At 40.9% G+C, this 22,543-nt stretch overlaps 1 protein-coding gene across 37 annotated transcripts in view; it reads right to left on the reverse strand.

Annotated features, from left to right (window-relative positions):
• The window catches only part of clasp2 (cytoplasmic linker associated protein 2), a 380,510-nt gene that overhangs the window by 249,395 nt on the left and 108,572 nt on the right, over positions 1-22,543 (reverse strand). Inside the window, exon 1 of one of the 37 annotated variants that reach the window (XM_073035757.1) lies at positions 17,250-17,572. The exons of the other annotated variants lie outside the window; for them this stretch is intronic. Coding sequence (XP_072891858.1) covers positions 17,250-17,265 — 16 coding nt within the window. The 5' untranslated portion in view covers positions 17,266-17,572. Of the gene's footprint in view, positions 1-17,249; positions 17,573-22,543 lie in introns of those variants that run through there. 37 annotated transcript variants of the gene reach the window in all.

The following is a 22,543-nucleotide window of genomic DNA, read 5'->3' on the forward strand; positions in this document are numbered from 1 at the left end:
GGAACGGGGTACTGATTGTGTATGATCAGCCATGATCACAGTGAATGGCGGTGCTGGCTAGAAGGGCTGAATGGCCTACTCCTGCACCTACTGTCTATCGTCTATTCCTATTAACTACAGTTCAACATTTAACACCATCATTCCTACAGTTCTGATCGAAAAGCTCCAGAACCTGGGCCTCTGTACCTCCCTCTGCAACTGAATCCTCAACTTCGTAACTGGAAAACCACAATCTGTGTGGATTGGAAATAACGTCTCCACTTTGCTGATAATCAACACTGGCACACCACAGGGATGTGTGCTTACCCACAACTTAAGTGCCATCTATAAATTTGCTGATGATACAACCATTGTTGGTAGAATTTCAGAAGGTAACAAGAGGGCATACCAGCTAGTTGAGTGGTGTCACTGCAACAACATTGCACTCAACGTCAGTACGATCAAAGAACTGATTGTAGACTTCAGAAAGGGTAAGGTGAGGAAACACACACCACTCCTCTTAGAGAGATCAGAAGTGGAAAGAGTGAACATTTTCAAGGTCCTGGGGAGCAACAGAATCTAACCTGGACTCAACATGTCAATGCAGCTACAAAGAAAGCATGGCAGCAGCTATATTTCATTAGGAGTTTGAGGAGATTTGGAATGTCACCAAAAACACTTGAAAATTTCTACAGATGTACCGTGGTGAACATTCTAACAGGCTGCATCACTGTTTGATATTGGGGTGTGGGTTACTGCACAGGATCAAAGTAAGCTGCAGAGCTGTAAACTCAGTCAGCTCCATCATGAGCACTAGCCCCCGTAGTATCCAGTGCATCTTCAAGCAGTGATGCCTCAAAAAAAGCAGTCCCATCTTTCAGTATCCCCATTGCCCAGGTCATACCTTGTTCTCATTGCTACCATGAGGGAGGAAGTACAGAAGCCTGAAGGTACACACTCAATGATTCAGGAACAGCTTCTTTCCCTCTGCCATCCGATTTCAGAATGGACATTGAACTACCTCACTACTTCTTTATTTTCCTTTTTCTACTGCTTATTTAACTACTTTTTCCTATTACAAAGTTAACAAATTTCATGACATATGCCGGTGATATCAAACCTGATTCTGATTTTCAAGATGCAGTTACTTGCCCTTCACGCTTATAACTTAAGTGTTATAAATTAGAGCTAAATGACACGATTAATTATCTATAGACACAAAATTCTGCAGATGCTATAATCTGGAGCAACAGACAACGCACTGGAAAAACTCAGCAGGGCTAGCATCATTTATGGGGGGAAATGGACATTGTGGCCTGCAGAGAGCAGGTGGGAGAGCTTGAGGAATGGTGCCAGGCAAATAACCCCTTCCTCACTATCGACAAGACAAAGGAGATGGTTATTGACTTCAGGAAAATTTGCACCACTCACACCCTTCCATACATCAGCAGCACAGCAGAGGAAACTGTGAGCAGTTTCAAACTCCTGGGACTGCTCATCCTGCACAACCTCTCATGGTTCTAGAATACATCTTTCTTTTTATAATATTTTTATTCAGAAAGAAAAGATTTACAGAGTGCAACACATAGATACATCTCAACATAACTTGTGTACATTCATATATTGTAATAAAATTGATCAAAATGTTATAGCATAACACATAAAGGTATACCACTCTGTAATCAAAAATTTAACGATAAGTCATACATCATAAAAGAAATTTTTTATATAAAAAAGTCAACCTCCTACCAACTACCAAAGAAAAAAGCTGATGGATGACAATGTATAATTAGAAAAAAAACATATTCACTTAAGAGAAGATAAAAATATACATAAAAGTCTGTGCACTGTTAAACTTTATAAATTGGAAAAGTAATTTATGAAAGGTCCCCAAATATCATAAAAAGATTGTTTCGAATTTAAGACTGACAAGTGGATCTTTTCTAAATTTAAATAAGACATAATATCACGTAGCCATTGAAGATGTGTAGGAGGGGTAGACTCCTTCCATTTAAGCAAGATTGCTCTTCTTGCTAAAAGAGAGGTAAAAACTAAAACCTGTAGGTTAGGAGTATTTAAAGTTATATCTTCATTTGCAATAATACCAAACAAGGCAGTAAGGGGATTTGGGTCAAATTGGACCCTAAAAAATTGAGAGAAGGTATGAAATACTTCTCGCCAAAACTTTTCAATTGTCGGGCAATACATCTGACACAATCAAGAACGCTCACCAATACCTCTACTTTCCGAGTGGGCTGAAGAGAGCTGGACTATGTATGCTTAGCAATGTTCACAACCTTCTACAGATGCACAGTTGAGAACATCCTAACTGCGGTGAACAGGAAGGCTACAACAGGTAGTCAAAACTACCCAATGCATCACCAGCACCAGCCTACCTGCCACCAAAGACTTATACAGAAATGTGGCAGAAAAAGAACAAAGTACATTATCAAAGTATTTATGCATTTTAAAACCCTGAGGTTTGTCTTCCTCACAGACAGTCATGAAACAAAGAAAACCAAGGAACCTGCTCAAGGTAAAACAAGAAAGCCAAACTGCACAAAGATCAACAAAAAAAAATGAGCAAAAAGCACAGGCATATTCAGTTCATCTGCAGGTCACCCCAATCAAAATCATCCACCCAAAACAGCAACCAAAAAAAAAGGAGCGACCAGAAACCAGAAACACCTCATAACATTAACCAGAGTCCAAACCACAAACCGATTTGACTAAACCTGGCCAAGACCGAGAAATCCAGCACTATCCTCTTGACAGCATCGATCACATTTGAACATAGCGACCATTCTTTGGGAGCAGCGAGAGTGAAAGGTAGAGACCATCACATGTAGACACCTTCCTATGGCAGTGACGAGCAAGAGGCTGGTAGATGGCATTGAAGACCCCCTCACCTTCCACATTCTCCTCAATGATTTCAATCATCCTCGAAACTTTAATCAGAGAGTAATAGAGCCGATCATGGGCTCATGCACTGAACCCTCCTGGTGAGAGCAAAGCACCAGATCATTCAGTCGGCCCAAAAATACAACAGCAAAACGTAGATGACAGGCTCCAACAGTAGCAGAACCACATTTGAAAGATTAAGACTTAAAAGAAATTAAAGAGTAGTTTCACAAACCATCTGCAGGATGTTGCCCTTGGTCCTGTTGTTCGCTGCCACCACCAGCAATATCATGAAGGATACCACTCACCTGCTCATGGACCGTCTGTCCCACTCCCATCAGGGAAGAGGCTATGTAGGATCCATGCTAGGACCACCAGACTCAAAACACAGTTACTTTCCCCATGCAGTAGGGCGCACCAAAACCTTCACCCATGAACTAGCCCCATCATACCCCCAAACACCACTACTTTAGAATTTCCTGTTAGAATCACCTATGTAAAGACACTTTTGGGCCTAGTGCCACTTTATGTATATATAATCAATCCACGTATATAAGCTATTTTATGTATTTATATTTATTGTATTCTTTTTAATTATTGTATTCTTCATCTTGGTGATTTTATATGCAACATCGTATCCAAAGTAACAGTTCTTTTGTTCTGAAGGGAAAGGGTGGATGGAACAAAAACTGGCAGATGTTAAGTTTGGTGATAGGGGATACGTTAGTTAGGGGAATGGACAGGAGGTTTTGTAGGTGAGAACGAGATTCCAGGATGGTATGTTGTCTCCCAGGTGCCAGGGTCTGGGATATCTCAGATCAAGTCCTCATCATTCTTAAGTGGGAGGGTGAAGTGCCTGAAGTCGTGGTCCATGTAGGTACCAATGACATGGGTATGATGAGTGACGAGGTTCTGCATAGGGGGTTCAGGGAGTTAGGTGCTAAGTTAAAGCACAGGGATGTGATTTCAAGATTGCTATCCATGCCACACGCTAGGGAGGCCAATACTAGGAAGATTATATAGTTTAATACGTGGCTAAGGAGTTGGTGTAGGAGGGAGGGCATAAGATTTTTGGATTATTGGGTTCTCTTCCAGGGAAGGTGGGACCTGTACAGAAGGGATGGTTTGCACCTGATTTGGAGGGGAACTAATATCACAGTGGGAAGGTTTGTTAATGCTGCATGATCTGGGGGTGGGAACCAGAGTGCCAGAACAGTTAGTCGAGAGGTTATGGAAGCGGATGCTAGTAAGACCTCAGACAAAATTAGAAATCAAAAGGTTGAGCATGGTGCAACAAAATTGAAAAGAGTGAATACAGGACTGAAAGTGTTGTATCTGAAAGTGCGCAGTATACGGAATAGGTAGATGAACCTGCAAGCACAGTTGCAGATTGGCAGGTATGATGTTGTAGGCATCACTGAATCATGGCTGAAAGATTATAACTGGGAGCTTAATGTCCAAGGATACACATTGTATTGAAAGGATAGGTAGGAAAGCAGAGGGGGTGGCATTGCTCTGTTGGTAAAAAATGAAATCAAATCATTAGAAAGAGGTGACATATGGTCAGAAGGAGTTGAATCATTCTGGATAGAGCTAAGGAACTGCAAAGGTAAAAAGACTCTGATGGGAGTTGTATACAGATCCCCAAACAGTAGTAAGGATGTTGCCTACAAATAACAATTAGATAGGAAATTGTATGCTAAAATGGCAATTTTACAATAGTCATGAAGGACTTCAATATGCAGATAGATTGGGAAAATCAGATTGGTGCTGGATTACAAGAGGGGAATTTCTCGTGTGTCTACAAGATAGCTTTTTAGAGCAGCTCATGGTTGAGCCCCACTAGAGGATCAGCTATTCTGGATGGGTTTTGTGTAATGAACCAGAATTGATTAGAGAACTTAGTGGTAAGTGATCATAATATAATCGAATTCACTCTGAAATCTGAGAAAGAAAAGCTGAGGTCAGATGGATCAGTATCACAGACGAGTAACGGGAATTACAGAGGCATAAGAAGAGGAACTGACCAAAATTGATTGGAAAAGAACACTGGCAGGGCTGACAGCAGAGCAGCAATGGCTGGAATTTCAGGAAGCAATTTAGAAGACACAGGATATATACATCCCAAAGAAGAAGTGGTATTCTAAAGGAAAGATGACACAACCATGGCTAACAAGAGAAGTCAAAGCCAACATAAAAGCAAAAGAGAGGGCATATAATATAGCAAAAATCAGTTAGAGTTAGAGGATTGTTAGGCAGGTTATCAGGCAGTTAGAGGATTGGGGAGCTTTTAAAAACCAACAGAAGGCAACTAAAAAGGTAGAGTGGGATACAAGAATAAGCTAGCCAATAATAATAGAGGATATCAAAAGTTTCTTCAGAACATAAAGTGTAAAAGAGAGGCATGAGTGGATATTGGACTGCTGGAAAACGATGTTGGAGAGGTAGTAATGGAAGATAACAGAATAGCGAACAAACTAAGTACGTTGCATCAATTTTCACTGTGGAAGATACTAGCAGTAGTTTTAGGTATTAGGGGACATGAAGTCTGTGAAGTTACCATAACTAGAGAGAAGGTTTTTGGGAAACTGAAATGTCTGAAGGTAGATAAGTCACCTGGACCAGATGGTATCCATCCCAAAGTTCTGAAGAGATCGTATAGGCATTGGTAATGATCTTTTAAGAATCATTAGATTCTGGAATGGTTCTGGAAGTTTGGAAAATTGCAAATGTCACTCCACTCTTCAAGAAATGAGAGAGGCAGAAGAAAGGAAACTACAGGTCAGTTAGTCTGACCTGAGAGGTTGGGAATACATTGGAGTCGATTAAGGATGAAATCTCAGAGTATTTGGAGGCGCATGGTAAAATAGGCAGTAGTCAGCATTGTTTCCTCAAGGGAAAATCTTGCTTGACAAATCTGATGGAATTCTTTGAAGAAGTAACAAACAGGATAGACAAAGGAGTATCAGCTGATGTTGTGCACTTCAGTTTTCAGAAAGCCTTTTGACAAGGTGGCACATGATGCTGCTTAACAAGCTACAAGCCTCTGGTATTACAGGAAAGATTCTAGCATGGATAAAGGAGTGGCTGATTGGTAGGAGACAAAGTGGTGTTCCTAACTTCACATTGTCTGCAAACCTTGCTCCAAAGCCATCAATTCCATCATCTAAATCATTGATGTATAACGTAAAAAGAATCGGTCCCACACAGTATGAAGATAGGTGGAGGGTAGGTAGTTTTGAGGATGTAGAGAGACAACAGAAGGACAGACAGATTAGGAGAATGGGCAAAGAAATGTCAGATGAAATACAATGTTGGGAAGTGGAAATACAATACATGCACTTTGGTAAAAGAAATGAAAGGGCTGGCTATTTTCTAAATGGAGAGAAAATACAAAAAACTGAGACACGAAGGGACTTCGGAGTCCTTGTGCAGGATTCCCTTAAGGCTAGTTTGCAGGTTGAATCAAATGCAATGTTAGCAATCATTTCAAGAAGTTTAGAATATAAAAGCAAGGATGTAATGCTGAAACTTTATAAGGCACTAGTGAAGCCTCACGTGGCATATTCTGAGCAGTTTTGGGCCCCTTATTTTAGAAAGGATGTGCTGAAACTGGGCAGGGTTCAAATGAGGTTCACAAAAATGATTCCAGGATTGAATGGCTTGTCATATGAAAAGCATCAGATGGTTCTGGGCCTGTATTCACTAGAATTCAGAAGAATGAGAGGTGACTTCATTGAAGCCTATCGATTGGTGAAAGGCCTTGATAGGGTGGATGCGGGGAGGATGTTTCCTATGGTGGGAGAGTGTAAGAACAGAGGACACAGCCTCAGAATAGATGGGTAACTTTTTAGAATGGACTTGAGGAAAAATTTCTTTGGCTAGAGGGTGATGAATCTGTGGAATTTTTTGCTACAGGCAGCTGTTGAGGCCAAGCCTTTATGTATATTTAAGGTAGAAGTTGATAGATTCATGACTGGTCAAGACATGAAGGAGTACTGGGAAAAGGCAGGAGATTGGGTCCGAGAGGAACATTGGATCAGCCATGATGTAATGAAGCAGACTTGATGGGCCAAATGGCCTAATTCTAGTTCCTATATCTTAAGGTCTTATGGTCTAAGAACATCTAAATGAGGAAGGGTGATAGACAGATGGGGTTTGGGAGTAAGGGAACAGGACCAGAAGCTATGCAGTAAGAGATGGATGTGACAAAAGGCTGAAGATGGAAGCTGACAAGGATGCACCTCAAGAATGTGTGCTTACCCGCTGCTCTACTCTCTTTTTCTCGCAAGATGGCACTGGTGAAACATGGCGACGCATTGCATCCAGCTTACAAAATTTCTAAATATACAAAGTTCAACGTAAATTATCAAAGAACATATACATGTCGCCATATACAACACTGAAATTAGTTTTCTTGCAGGCATACTCAAAAAATCTAATAACCTATGAAAGACTGCACCCAATAGGACAGGCAAACAACCAATACATGATAGAAAACAAACTGTGTAAATATTTTAATAAACAGAAATAATAATTAAATAATAAGAAATACACATCAAGAACATGAGCTGTAGTGTGTTTGAAAATGAGTCCAGAAGTTGTGGGAACAGTTCAGTGATGGGGCAAGTGAAGTTGTCCCCTTCCTCTGGTTCAAAAGCCTGGTGGTTTAGGAGCAATAACTGCTCCTGAACCTGGTGGTGTGATTCCTCAGGCTCCTTCCTGTACCTTCTTCCTGATGGTCGCACTGAAAAGAGAGCATGTCCTGGGTGGTGGGGGGTTCCCTGATGGTGGATGCTGCTTTCCTAAAACAATGTTTTATGTAGGTGTGCTCAATGGTGGGGAGGGTTGGGCTGTATCCACTACTTTTAGTATGAGTTTCCATACAAGGCTGTGATACAGCCAGACAATATACTCTCCACAACACATCCACAGACACTTGTCGAAGTTTTAGATGTCATGCTGAATCTAATGCAAATAGTGCTGTACTGGTGCAGCTTGTTGCAGTAGCTCCAGTGTTTTGGTGTTTTTCATATTATTTGATGTTATTTCTCTGTTTTCTTATATGTCATTCTGGATTATTATTTGCCAGGACCATTTGTGATGGCAACCTTGTGTTTGGAGTGAAAGTTGTGTTTATTCCACAGACCAGCTGATTGAGCTATGCAAACTGATGCTACTGCTGGAATGTAGCCCAAGATCCCACAGGAGCTTGGGAGGCAACGCCGAGGGCTGGAGCAAAGGTTGAGGCTGGGAGGAATAAGTGTAGACCTTCTACCCCCACGATTGTAAATCTGTGGAATTTGTTGCCATGAGTGGCTTTGGAGGCCAAGTCATTGGGTGTATTTAAGGCAGAGATAAATAGGTTCTTGATTAGCCAGGACATCAAAGGGTACAAGGTGAAAACAGGGGAGTGGGGATGACTGGAAGAGTTGGATCAGCCCATGATTGAATGGCGGAGCAGACTCAATGGGCCGAATGGCCTACTTCTGCTCTTATATCTTATGGTCATGGGAGACACTGGGTCTTTTGGAAATAAGATGGACGAGCTTGGTGCACTGATGGAGACCCAGAGGGAATACCAGGAGTACAGTCATTTTGTGCATAACTGGGACCTGGCTACACGTGCATTTCCCAGACCGTGGTGCTACCACACCTGGCTTCAAGACCGTCCGAATGGATAGACATTTGTTATTATTCTGTACTTTATTATTAGTGAAGCCTGCACAGTACTAAGTGTGTTTTTAAATGTTGCTGCTGTAACAATAAGAATTTCCCACTTGGGATTAATAAAGTACTTATTATTATCTTCTCAAACTTCTAAGGAAGTAGGGGCACTGCTGTGCTTTCTTCATAATTACACTTAAGTACTGGGCCCAAGACAGGTCCTCTCAAGTAACGCCAAGGAATTTAAAGTTGCTGACCCTCTCCAACTGTGATTCACAGAATGAAGATTGGCTTATGGGCTATTGGTTTCCTCCTCCTGAAGTCAATAGACAGCTCCTTGGTCCTGCTGACATTGAGTTGTTATTATAGCACTACTCAGCCAGATTTTCAATCTCCTTCTTGTGTGATGACTCAGCACCACCTTTGATTTGGCCAACAGCAGTCGTGTCGACAATGGTACTTCTTCTGAACTTTTCTCACTCAATCAGCAGCCTATAATTTTCCTTTATGTAATGTACTTTTGAACCAACTTAATGAACAAGCCAGCTGAGAAAAACATAAAAATAATAAATAAGTTAATAAGCAAGAAATATGAAGAGTCCTTCAAAGTGAATCGAAAGGTTGTGGGAACATTTCAGTGATAGGACAAGCAAGGTTGAATAAAGTTATCTCCTTTGGTTCAAGAGCCTGATGGTTGAGCGGAAGTACATATTCTTGAACCTGGTAGAGCGAGTCTTGAGGCTCCTGTACCTTCTTCCTGATGGCAGCAGCGAGAAGAGAGCATGCCCTGGTTGGTGAGGATCTCTGATGACGGATGCTGCTATCCTACAACAGTGTTTCGTGTAGGTGTGCTCAATAGTAGGAAGGGCTTCAGCTGTGATGAACTGGTCTGTATCCACTACTTTTTATAGGATTTTCCATTCAAAGGCATTGGTGCTTCCATAGCAGGTGGTGCTGTGGCTAGTCTATATAATCTCTACCTCACATCTATCGAAGTTTGTCGAAGTTTTAGATGACATGCTGAATCATTGCAAATTCATAAGTAAGTAGAGTGACCACTGTGATTTCTTAGTATTTGCATTTAGTGCTGGGTCCAAAAAGGTTCCCTGAAATGATAACACAGAGGTATTTAAAGTTGCTGACCCTCTCCACCTTTGATTCCCCCCAAGAGAGCTGGCTCATGGACCTCTCATTTCTTCCTCCTGACGTCAATAATCAGCTCCTTGATCTTAACGACGTTGAGCAAGAAGTTGTTGCTGGAGCACCACTCTGCCAGATTTTCAATCTCCTTCTTATATGCTAATTCATCACCATTTAAGATTCAGCCTCCATCAGTGACAATGACAAAAATGGAGTCTGATATCAGTCCAATATCTTTTTAATCCCCAAAACTGCCAACTTCTATCCCCATTGTACATCATCTACAACCCTGTCTCAGGTCACAGACTCTGAATTATTCATCTATGTTTTGTTTTTGCGATGTTTTCCTGCTGCCTTCTTTTTGGAAATGTTTATAAATCCGAGAGCTGCTTATATGTTAATTGCAACCACACATCATCTTCACAGAGCTTGCAATCCTCGTAGCAAAATTGTATTTTAATTTGCACACTGAAATTTGTCTTTACGCCATTCAGCTCAAGTTATCTATAGCAAATTTTATGATTCATGCTATTTTCTGCCTGTGACTTTTTATTTTAAAAGGAAGACGAAAGTACATATCAGATTGCTGGAAAATGACATTGGAGAAGTAGTAACAGGGACAAACAAATGGCGAACATACATAATAAGTATATTGAGGCAGCTTTCACTGTGGAAGATACTAGTAGTGTGCCAGGAATTTGAGATTGTTGGGGGCGTAAGTGAGGGTAGTTGCTGTTACTAGGGAAAATGTGCTTGGGAAGCTGAAATGTCTGAAGATAGGTAAGCTACCTTAGCCCGAATGGACTACACTCCAGATTTATGAAAGAGGTTGCTAAAGACTATGGAGGCATTAGTACTTATCTTTTCAGTTTCACTAGATTCTGGAATAACTCCAGAAGACTCAAATATTGGAAATGTCACTCCACTCTTTAAGGGAGAAATGCAGAAGAAAGGAAATTACAGGCCAGTTAGTCAGTGGTTGGGAAGATGCTGGATAGAGTCCATTATTAAGGATGATGTTTCAGGGTATCCGGAGGCGAATGACAAAGTAGGCCAAAGTCAGCATGGTTTCCTTAAGGGGAATTCTTACCTAACAAATTGGAATTTTTTGAGGAAATAACAAGCAGAATAGAAAAAGCAGACTCAGTGGATGCTGCTTTCTTGGATTTTCAGAAGGCCTTTGAAAAGCTGCGTACATGAGGCTGCTAAACTAGATAAGAGCCCACAGTAATATAGGAAAGATATTAGCATGGATAGAAGATTATCTGACTGGCAGGAGGCAATGAGTAGGAATAACTCCTCCTTCCTTAGGACTTTGCAAAGATTCAGCATGACACCTAAGACTAGTGGAGAATACGCTGACTGGATGTATCACAGCTTCATTTGGAAACACCAGTGCCCTTGAACAGAACATGCTAATAAAAAAAAGTTATGAATATGGCCCAGTCCATCATGAGTAGAGACTGCCCCACCATTGAGCACATCTACACAAAACACTATTACAGGAAAGCAGCATCCATCATCAGTGACCCAAACAACCCAGTATGCGCTCTCTTTGTGCTGCTGCCATCAGGAAGGTGGTACAGGAGCCTCAGGACTCACATGCCAAAGTTCAGGAACAACTATTACCTCTTGACCATTAGGCTTTTGAAACAAAGGGGATTACTTCACTGAACTTCATTTGCCCTATCACTGAAATGTTCCCACAACCTATGGACTCACTTTCATGGACTCCATCTCATGTAATCTATATTTGTTGCTCATCTAGTTATTAATTTCTCTCTTTTTGTATTTGCGCACTGGATAAAACTCAAGTTGGTGCAGACTTTCTTTGATTCTATTATGGTTATTATTCTATTAAAGAACAAAGAACAATACAGCACAGTACAGGCCATTCAGCCCACAATGTTGTGCCAACCCTTAAACCCTGCCCCCCCCCCCCCCATATAACCCTCCACCTTAAATTCCTCCATATACCTGTCTAGTAGTCTCTTAAATTTCACTAGTGTATCTGCCTCCACCACTGACTCAGGCAGTGGATTCCACACACCAACCACTCTCTGACTGAAAAACCTTCCTCTAATATCCCCCTTGAACTTCCCTCCCCTTGTACAAGAGCCATGTCCTCTTGTACTGAGCAGTGGTGCCCTGGGGAAGAGGTGCTGGCTATCCACTCTATCTATTTCTCTTAATATCTGGTACACCTTTATCATGTCTCCTCTCATCCTCTTTCTCTCCAAAGAGTAAAGCCCTAGCTCCCTTAATCTCTGATCATAATCCATACTCTCTAAACCAGGCAGCATCCTGGTAAATCTCCTCTGTACCCTTTCCAATGCTTCCACATCCTTCCTATACTGAGGCAACCAGAACTGGACACAGTACTCCAAGTGTGGCCTAACCAGAGTTTTATAGAGCTGCATCATTACATCGCAACTCTTAAACTCTATCCCTCGACTTATGAAAGCTAACACCCCATACGCTTTCTTAACTACCCTAGCTACCTGTGAAACAACCTTCAGGGATCTGTGGACATGAACCCCCAGATCTCTCTGCTCCTCCACACTCCCAAGTATCCTGCCATTTACTTTGTACTCTGCCTTGGAACTTGTCCTTCCAAAGTGTACCACCTCACACTTCTCCGGGTTTGAAACCTATCAAATATTGAAAAGCCTGGATACGGTGGATGTTTCCTATAGCAGGTGAGTCCAGGACCAGTGGAGATGAGGACTTTTGCCAGAGGGTAGTGACTCTGTGAAATTCATTGCCACAGAAGTCTGCGGATGCTGAGTTACTCTGTATATTTAAAATGGGGGTTGATAGGTTCTAGATTATTGGGACAAGGTAAACTTTGATTGAGAGCCATGATGGAATGACAGAGCAGACTCAATGGGCTGAATGAGCAGATTCTGCTCCTCTGTCTATGGTCTTATAAATAAAAGCTTTTCACTGCATATCGGTACCTTGTGACGGTAGTAAACCAATACCAATTCCATTTTCATCATGACATTCTAACTCTTGTACTCAACGTCCTGATCAAGCAAAGTAAATGTGTGCTTCACCTCCTTGTCTACCTATGCCTCCACATTCAGGGAACAATGTACCCGTACACCTCATGTTGTATGTCCTCCAACACTTTCCAGGGTCCGATCAAATGCTGTGAAAGGCCTACCTTGGTTTAACTTACCAAAGTGCAAAACCTCATATTTGTCAGAGTAAAATTCCATTTGACATCCTCTGATCCACCTCCAGGCTAGTAAAGTTCCCTTTGTAAATTTAGCTAATCCTCATTGCCCATTACATCACCAATTTTGGTGTCATCTGCAAACTTGCTAACAGTAGAACACTGTCATCCAAATCATTAATAAGTTGACTAACAAGACTGGGGCCAGCGTCAAACCTGGCTCGCTCACGCTAGGTTCCATGTGAACTAATCTTCCAGGGTATCATGCAGGACCTTGTCAAAAGGCTAATGTTTAATTGACCAAAGGCACTGCTTTTCCCTTGTCAATCGTCTTGGTCAGCTCTTCAAAAAATTCAAAACCTTGAGACTCAATATGCCCATTCAAAGGCATGCTGACAATCCCTAATCAGGTACTGTACTCTGTATGCTGATAGATCCCGTCATCCCTCAGAATCCCCTCCAACAACCTTCCCACCATTGATGTTAAGCTCAGTGGCCTGTTGTTGCCTGGCTTGTCCTTCCAACTTTTTGTGAAAATTAACCATCTTCCAGTACCTTACCCACGGTTAAGAAAGATATGAATATTTCTGCCAGCAATTTCTTCCCTAGCTTCCAAAAATGTCCGTGAATACGGTTGATCAGAGCCTGGGAATTAGTTCACCATAATGACCCTAAGACTATCAGCATCCTGTAAACTTCCTATCAAAATGGCGCTGAGCTCTAGTATGCATCGAGGTTGTGGTTCAGGCTTCGATTTTTTTTTTTAAGTTTATAGGGATGGTTTTAAGTAGAGAGGGGAGTTAAGAGTAAGGTTAGGGTTCAGGGTTCAGGGAAAGTGGGTAAGTTAGAGGTCAGATTAGAGTTTAGCAACAGAGATGTGGAGGAGTTAGAGGTCAGGTCAGATTCGAGGCCTCTGCTCCACTCTCAAAGAACAGTGACATGAATGTGTGACAAAGGACATCTGAGGATGTCAGCTGGCAAGCATGTGGGCAAGGATTAGTGAAAACGAGGACTGATGGGTCACCAGGTCAGCGAGATTCTGAGGTCAATGGGATCCAGGATCGGATGTGTACATGAGCAGGAAGCACAAAGGCAGTGAACCCCTAGGTATGTGAGTCCACTGTTCAAAGACTGGAGCCCGGGGTCCCATCATTAGTGAGTCCAGAGTTCTAGGCATGGAGTTTGCAGTCCTGGGGTTGATAGAAATTCAGAGACTGGCTGGAAGTTCGAAAATTGAAGCCTGGTGGATGAAGGCCTGAGTCTGATGTCTTCTGGGGAAATCTGAGGTCCATTGTCTGTGAGTCCACTGGAGACTGGAGGCCCGGAGGCAACCTGCCCTGTGGTTGGAGGACTGTCTGTGTGAGTGGTTGGTAGGAAGGGAGGAAATGGATTTGTTTTGCTGTTGCTGTTTAATGTGGTCTATGTTGTTCTGCTGAGCATGGTGAGCATGCTATGACATTAATGCAAACAATGCATTTCACTGCATGTTTTGATGCACGTGAGAAATAAATGAATCTGAATTTACTCTTTCAAATTCTAAATACGTTCCAAGACATTATTATTCATATCCCCTAATTCTTAACTTGAATAACCTTTTACATAGAAAATACAGATCATAAATATTTATTTGACATCTTACCCATTCCATGTGGCCCCACATACAGATGACCACATTGATGGTAAAGGATGTGTAATCGCTCCCTTTTGCATGTAATATTCTTTAAGTTTCTCCTTCACTATATTGCTGAAGTATCCCCGTTACTGTGTGGGCTTCCTCCAGGTGCTTCTGTTTTCTCCCACATTCCAAAGATAGGCCATATGGTGTAGGAGAACAATTAGGCCATTTGGCCCATCGAGTCTGCTCTGCCATTTCATCATGGCTGATCCAATTTTCCTCTCAGCTCCAATCTCCTGCCTTCTCCCCATATCCTTTCATGCCCTGACCAATTAAGAATCTATCATCCTCTGCTTTAAATATACATAAAGACTTGGCCTCCACAGCTGCCTGTGGCAAAGAATTCCGTACATTCATCACGCTCTGGCCAAAGAAATTCCTCCTCATTTCCGTTCTAAAAGGACACCCCTCTATTCTCAGGCTTGGCCCTCCGGTCTTAGATTCCTCCCACCATAGGAAACATCCTCTCCACATCCACCCTATCAAGGCCTTCACCATTTGATAGGGTTCAATGAGGTCATCCCTCATTCTTCCAAGTTCGAGCAAGTACAGGCCCAAAGCCATCAAAAGCTTTTCATATGACAAGCTATTCAATCCTGGAATCATTTTTGTGAGCCTCCTTTGAATATTCTCCAGTTTCAGCATATCCTTTCTAAGATTAGGGGCCCAAAACTGTTCACAATATTCCAAGTGGGGCCTCACCAGTGTTTTATATAAAGTCTCAACATTACATTTCCATATTCCAGTCCTCTTGAAATGAATGCTACATTGCATTTGCCATCCTCACCACACTCAACCTGCAACTTAACCTTTAAGGAATCCTGCATGTCCCTTTGTGCCTCAGTTGTTTTTTTTTGTATTTTCTCTCCATTGAGGAAAATACTCAACCCTTTCTTTTGCCAAAGTGCATGACCATACACTTCCTGACAAAAATACTTGTGTTAGTAGGTTAATTGGTAACATCGGTATAATTGGGTAGTCCAGGCTGATTGGGCTGAAAGGTTCTGTTACTGTACTGTATCTTTCTCTCTCTCTCTCTCTCTCTCTCTCTCTCTAAATCTCATGTCCTCTTTCTGCCCTCCTGATTTCCCTCTTAAGTGAACTCCTAAATCTCAAACTCAAGAGATGTCCCTACACCTGTCATATGTCTCCATCATTTTCCTGATCAGATTCTCAATAATCTTCATCAGCCAGGATTCGCTAATACTGCCAGACTTATCCTTCAAGTAACATATTGTCCCTAATCTCTCTGCATTTCGCTTTTAAAGTGTCCCATTTGCTACATGTTCTATTACCTGCAGGTATGTCTGTCAAAATTAGCATGTTCCTGTCTAATGTTTATTCTGACCTCATGTAGGGCTTTTTCAATAAATATTGCAAATGAACCAAACAAAAAAGTATATAATTCCAGTCTACAAAAGTTCACATTTTCATTTTTGATTGTGAAAATGTACTTCGAACCCTGACGAGAACACTTGCAATATACAAGTACACATTGAAATGTAAACTGCCACTGCTTCATGCTCCTTTGTCAGCCATAATCCTTTAATCCTTGCTCTCAATGTTTTCAGCATCAATGATAGTTCTTAATCAATTATAACCTGTGTCCTCATTTGAGTCTTCCTACACAACTTCACTCAAGCCAAATACAAATAGATTGGAAAACTATCTCCACAGAAAGATTCTATCTGGCACACATAATATCAGTCTGCTAAAAATAAATAGTTCAGTAATCAATATGCTAAAGACCAACAACAAACCGTTCATTAATTCAGACAAGCTGCCACCTGGTTTTACGATGATATTTAAATATGCACCACAGCTATAAGTCATTTGACAAAGATCCTAGATGTATAATTACATCCAAAATAATGCACTGATTCACCCCCAAGCATTTATGCATGATGATTTTTCATGGCATCTGGCCCCTTTCACAAGTCCTATAGTCCAAATTTAAAACCACAAATCCCACAAATACATTCATGCCTTTCAGCAATATGCAGCTGAAGTCGATTACAGTACAAGACACTGGAGCATTCCATCCTGTTCAAAATATTCGCAGAAATAATTGCAAAATCATTAAGAAGTAAACGTTTTTTTTAAAAAAAGTAAACACCAATTCTTTTCACTTGCAAATTCCCTTCAATAATAGTTATTTACATTTTTCTCCTCATGGCCGAGGTCTCCGGCATTTTGACCACATTTAGAGGTAAACTCAATCCTCAAACATCACACAATAAATATGACAATTTGACCAAAATATCAATTTGCAGTACAATACTTTATTCATTCTGCATTTCACTCACACACGGATTTCACAAATGACACTTTCCAACAATATTTCATGCTTTAAATTTTTTTTATAAGTAGACATTTGTCTTATGACAATCAAATTACATTGCTTTCAAATTTTAACAAGGAAAAAAATCTATCTTCTGCAGTCATTAATCTTTCTGAGAAATAAACAAAGGCGAGACACCACACAGACCAGAAGATGTCAATTTTTATCTTGCTGGTCAATTATTAGAAGTACGACAGATATTCTAAGCCGATTTGCTGACTGTTGTTTGAATAAACATGAAATAAACTGAACGATAAAATAAACCACAAAAAGCTGCACTAATCTGTAATAAGTATTGCAATAGCACAAGCTTTCCTTTTCATAATTACCTTGGGATACTAGTTTTATTTCTCAATGCCACTTACCATCACCCGTTGGCATGCTTTTGCGATAGCTGCCGCTTGTAGAATGAAACACCAGATCTGATGCTGAAACAGCTAACTGACAATAGGTGGTTGTGCTACGATCTCCAGTGCACCACAAAGATAAGCATTACACTATGTGATCTATTCAAAACTGCAGCTTTGCACGGCAATCACAAACAGCTGCTGAACAAGTTCAGAATAAGAGTCTCTGTTCACAGGATTTGATATAAAAGCCTCCTTAGGTTAAGAAACAACAAATTCCTGAAATCGCATTGGCTCCATATGACCCATTTGGCACTGACATAAAGATTTATCAGGCTGCTGAAAAACAATGTCACACAGCCACGTAGAGCACTACGTACTGTGCACCAAAATTCTTCTCATTGGTCACAAGCCTCCAGTATAAAGCCTCTTAAGAGATTCACCGCACAGACACATGTTCAGTAATCACAGTCTCTGTCTGCACTACAAATGCTCTCTGTAATCACAGTCACGTGAGCCAAAGGATAACAACTCATCGGCATAATATATTGCATTACAAGCAGATTCAGCATCACCTGCAGTATGTAAACAAATACAAAATGAACTGGCTGAACCTTCTGAATTTTTAAAAGAAAATATAATAGACTCAGGGAAAGGCTACATATATTTCACAAACAATGATTCTATTGGAGACAGCGACAGAAACTGACAGCACACACAAGTGCACTGAATGTGAAATGTGCCCTTTTGGTACAGAAAATTACAAAGCATTAAGACAGTTGAGTGAGACCAGAGAAAATGACAAAGGAAACCAATGTAAATTAGCTCTAAACAAGCAAGTAAAGACTAGCCTCATTTACATAGCTAAATTTTTTAATTAACTTTAAGAATCACTTGAATAAACTTTTAGTAGGAAAAGCATTTTGCTAGTAATGTGAAAAATTTACCCAAATAATTTACAATTTACTCAAATGTCTAAAAGGGAAAACTATTATTACTATCAAGAGAACTTATTCCAATTACGTCATCATTGCCAAATGCAACCATTACGTCAAGCGCATTGAGAGCGAAGACCACCTAATCACTTAAGTTACACTCTGGAGTACTGTGCTCAGTTTTAGTTACCTTGTTAGAGGAAAAATATTAATAAATTAGAAAAAGTGTCTAAAAGATTTACAAAGATGCTATCAGCACTTGAGAGAGTGACATATAGAGAGATTGGACCAGGATTTTATTCCTTGGAGAGTGGTAGGTGATAGAGAGGTGATCTGATAGAGGATTATAAAATCACAAGTATAGATAGGATGAATGAATACACTAAGTCTTTTACCCAGGGTTAGGGTATAGAACGAGAGTGCACAGGTTTAAGGTGAGAGTGGGGAGATTTAATAGGAATTTGAGGTGCAACTTTTCTGCTTAAGACAGAGTAGTACACATGTGAATTGAGCTGCCCGAAGTAGTTGTTGAGGCAGGTATAATAACAAATTTTAAAAGGCAGTTGGACAGGTATGTGGATTGGAATGTTATGGGCCAAATGCTGACAAATAGGACTAACTTGGAAGGGGCATCTTGACTACTAAGGAGTCAGTTGGACTGAAAGGCCTGTTTCTGTGTCATATGGCTTATGAGTCTAAAACATAAAGGGAGATGGGTTAGCACCAGGAAGAGCAATGAATTCAGGCAGGTAATACCGTACAGGCGCCCTCTGTGGTTATTGTACTTTCAAACATTTATACCATTTTGGATACTGTTGGGAGGAGCGACCCAACAAAGCAAGGAGGCAGCATCACTACGGTAGGCACTGATGCACAGCAGAGGAGAAAAATTACCAGGTCAGCAGTGGTGGTGAGGGATTTGTTAGTGAAGGGAACAGACAGGAGTGTCTGTGGTTGAGATTGAGACTCCAGTATGCTATGGATTCTCCTTAGTGCCAGGATCAGTAATATCTTGGATTGGATAGAGAACATAGAATATTTCAGGCCCTTTGGCCCAAAAAATTGCACCAACCTTTTAACCTACTCTAGGTTCAATCTAACCCTTCCCCTCTACAAAACCCTCTTTTTCTATTATTTATGAGCCTGAGTTTCTTAAATGCCCCTAATATAACATGATTCACTGCAGAGCGCATCACGAACCCACCACTCTCTGTGTATGTCTGACATCCCCAACTCCCGAATTTCCTTCAACAACCTTAAAATTATGCTCCCTTATATTAGCCATTTCCACCCAGAGTAAAACTTTCTGGCTATCCACTTGATCTATGTTTCTTGTCTTGTACACCTCTATCAAGTCACCTATCATCCTCCTTTGCTCCAAACAGAAAGGCCCCAACTCGCTCAACCTATCTTCATAAGACATGCCCTCTACTCCAGGCAGCACCCCCTTTAAAGCTTTCACATCCTTCCTATAATCATGTGACTGGAAATGAACACAATATTTAAAACAACTACTGTTGGCAGAATTTCAGAAAGTGACAAGAGGGCGTTCAGGAGCAAGATATATCAGCTAGTTGAGTGGTACTGCAGCAACAACCTTGCACTCAACGTCAGCAAGACCAAGAACTGATTGTGGATTTCAGAAAAGGCAAGACCAGTACTCAATGAGGGATCTTAAGTGGAAAGAATGAGCAATTTCAAGTTCCTGGGTATCAATATCTAGGAAGATCTAACCTAGGCCCAACATATTGATGCAACTACAAAGAAGGCACGACAGTTTGAGGAGTTTGAGGTGATTTGGTATGTCACCAAACTCACTCGTAAATTTCTACAAATGTAACACAGAGAGCATTTGAACTGGCTACATCACCATCTGGTGGGGGGGGCAGGGTGGGGGTGGGTGGTGGTTACTGCAAAGGATCAAAATAAGCTGCAGAGCATTGTAAACTCCAGTCATCTCCATCATGGACACTAGCCTCCGTAGTATCCAGGACATCTGCAAGGATCAATGCCTCAAAAAGATAGCAACCATCATTAAGGACTCCCATCACCCAGGACCTGCCTTATTCTCATATACATATATACATACATACACACACACGCAGTTTTTTTTTCTATTATGTATTGCATTGTATTCCTGCTGCAAAGACAACAAATTTTACAACATACGCCAGTGATTTTAAAAAAAACCCGACTCTGATTTTGAATATTCCAAGTAAGGTTTAACCAGGATTTTATAGAGCTGTAACATTACCTCACATCTCTTGATCTCAATTCCCCAACTAATGATGGCCAACATACTATATGCTTTCTTAACAATCCAATCAACTTGTGTAGAACTTTGAGAGATCTAGGGATGTGCAAACCAAGACCCATACGTTCCATCACACTGCTAAGAGTCACAGATTCTGCCTTCAAATTTGACTATCCAAAATGAATCACTTCACACTTCTCCAGTTTGAACGCCATCTGACTCTTCAGGCCAGCTCTTCATCCTGTCATTGTCCCATTGCAACCTACAACTACGCTATCCACAACTCCACAAACCTTTGTTTCATCTGCAAAAATTACTAATCCACTTCCACATCCAAGTCATTTATAAAAATCACAATCGGCAGGGGTGACAGAACAGATTCCTGCAGAACAGCAGTGGTCAATGACCTCTGGGCAGAATACATTGCATCTACTACCATCCTCTGCCTTCTATATGCAAGCCAGCTCTACAGTGCCTATAAAATGTATTCCCTCCCCCTACTGCCCCCAGGATAATTTTGTAGAGATCTGCTTTTACTTTGACAAGGAAGTGTCTTTATCTGTTGATCAGTGTCAAAACAGCCAAATTAAATCCACTCAATGTTGTAAAACAATAAAACATGAAAACTTCCGGGGGGGGGGGGGGTGTGAATACTTTTTATAGGCACTGTATGGATATTAAATTGTCAAATTGAAAGTAGATACTGTTCATGCGTTCAATGTCCATTTAAGAATCAGATGGCGGAGGGGAAGAAAGCAGCAAAATATAAGGAAAATCCTGGAGGACAACCAGATGTAGACTGCAAGAGAACTGCGACTTGGGAAAAGATTTGTTTTCCAGCAAAACAATGACCCCAAGCATAAAGTCAAAACTACACACTGGCTTAAAAACAACAAAGTTAAGGTCCTAGAGTGGCCAAGTCAGAGTTCAGACTTCAATCCAATTGAGAATTTGTGGCTGGACTTGAAGAGGGCTGTTCACTAATGATCCCCACACAATCTGACAGAGCCTGAGCAGTCTTGTAAAGAAGCATGGGAAAAATTGCACTGTCCGAATGTGCAAAGCCAATAGAGACCTATCCACACAGACTCAAGGCTGTAATTGCTGCCAAAGGTGCAACTACTAATTACTGACTTGAAGGGCATGAGTAATTATGCAATCAATTATTTGGTGTTTTATATTTGTAATTAATTTAGATCACTTTGTAGAGTTGTTTTCATTTTGACACAAAAAAGCCTTTTTTCTGTTGAGCAGTGTCAAAAAAAGCCAAATTAAAATCCACTGTGATTCACTGTTGCAAAACAATAAAACACGAAACATTTTGTCGGGGGGGGGGGGTGAGAGAATACTTTTTATAGGCACTATGAATCTACAGTTAAGTTTCTCTGGATCTCATGACTGCTGACTTTCTGAATGAAACTCTCCTAGGGAATCTTATCAAACACCGTACTAAAATCCATATACACATCCACTGTTCTACTTTCATCAATATACTTTGTCACATTCTCAAAGAATTTAAGTCAGATTCATGAAGTATGACCTGCCCCTCACAAGACTATGATGACCATTTCAAATCAGACCTTATTTCTCCAAATTTTTGCAAATCCTCTCTAAGAATCTTCTCCAATAATTTGCCTGCCACTAAAGTAAGACTCAGTGGTCTATAATCCCCAGAGTCAACCCTACTCTCTTTCTTTAAAATGGGAATAACACTTGTCACCCTCCAATCATCTGGTGTTGCTCCTATGGTCTGAGAGGACACAAAGATCATCGCCAAAGGTGCAGCAATCTTTTCCATTACATCCCATAGTAACCAGAGGTAAATCCTGTCCAGTCCCAGGGACTTATCTATCCTAATGTTTTTTCAAAAGTTCTAGCAAATCCTCTTACTTAACATCAACATATCCGATTTTTCTACACTATCCTTGCATTCACAAAAATTAAAACAAAGGACCTCTCCTACCTCCACCAACTCCACGTGCGTTTCCTCTTCTACCCCTTATCAATCCTACCTTCACACTAATTATCCTCCTGTTCTTAACATACATGTAGGAAGTCTTGGCTTTTTCTTTAATCCTACTCACCAAGGTCTTGCCATGCTTCCTTCTACTGTTCCTAAGACC

Source organism: Hemitrygon akajei, chromosome 1 (genome assembly GCF_048418815.1).
Source record: "Hemitrygon akajei chromosome 1, sHemAka1.3, whole genome shotgun sequence".
Lineage (NCBI taxonomy): Eukaryota > Metazoa > Chordata > Chondrichthyes > Myliobatiformes > Dasyatidae > Hemitrygon > Hemitrygon akajei.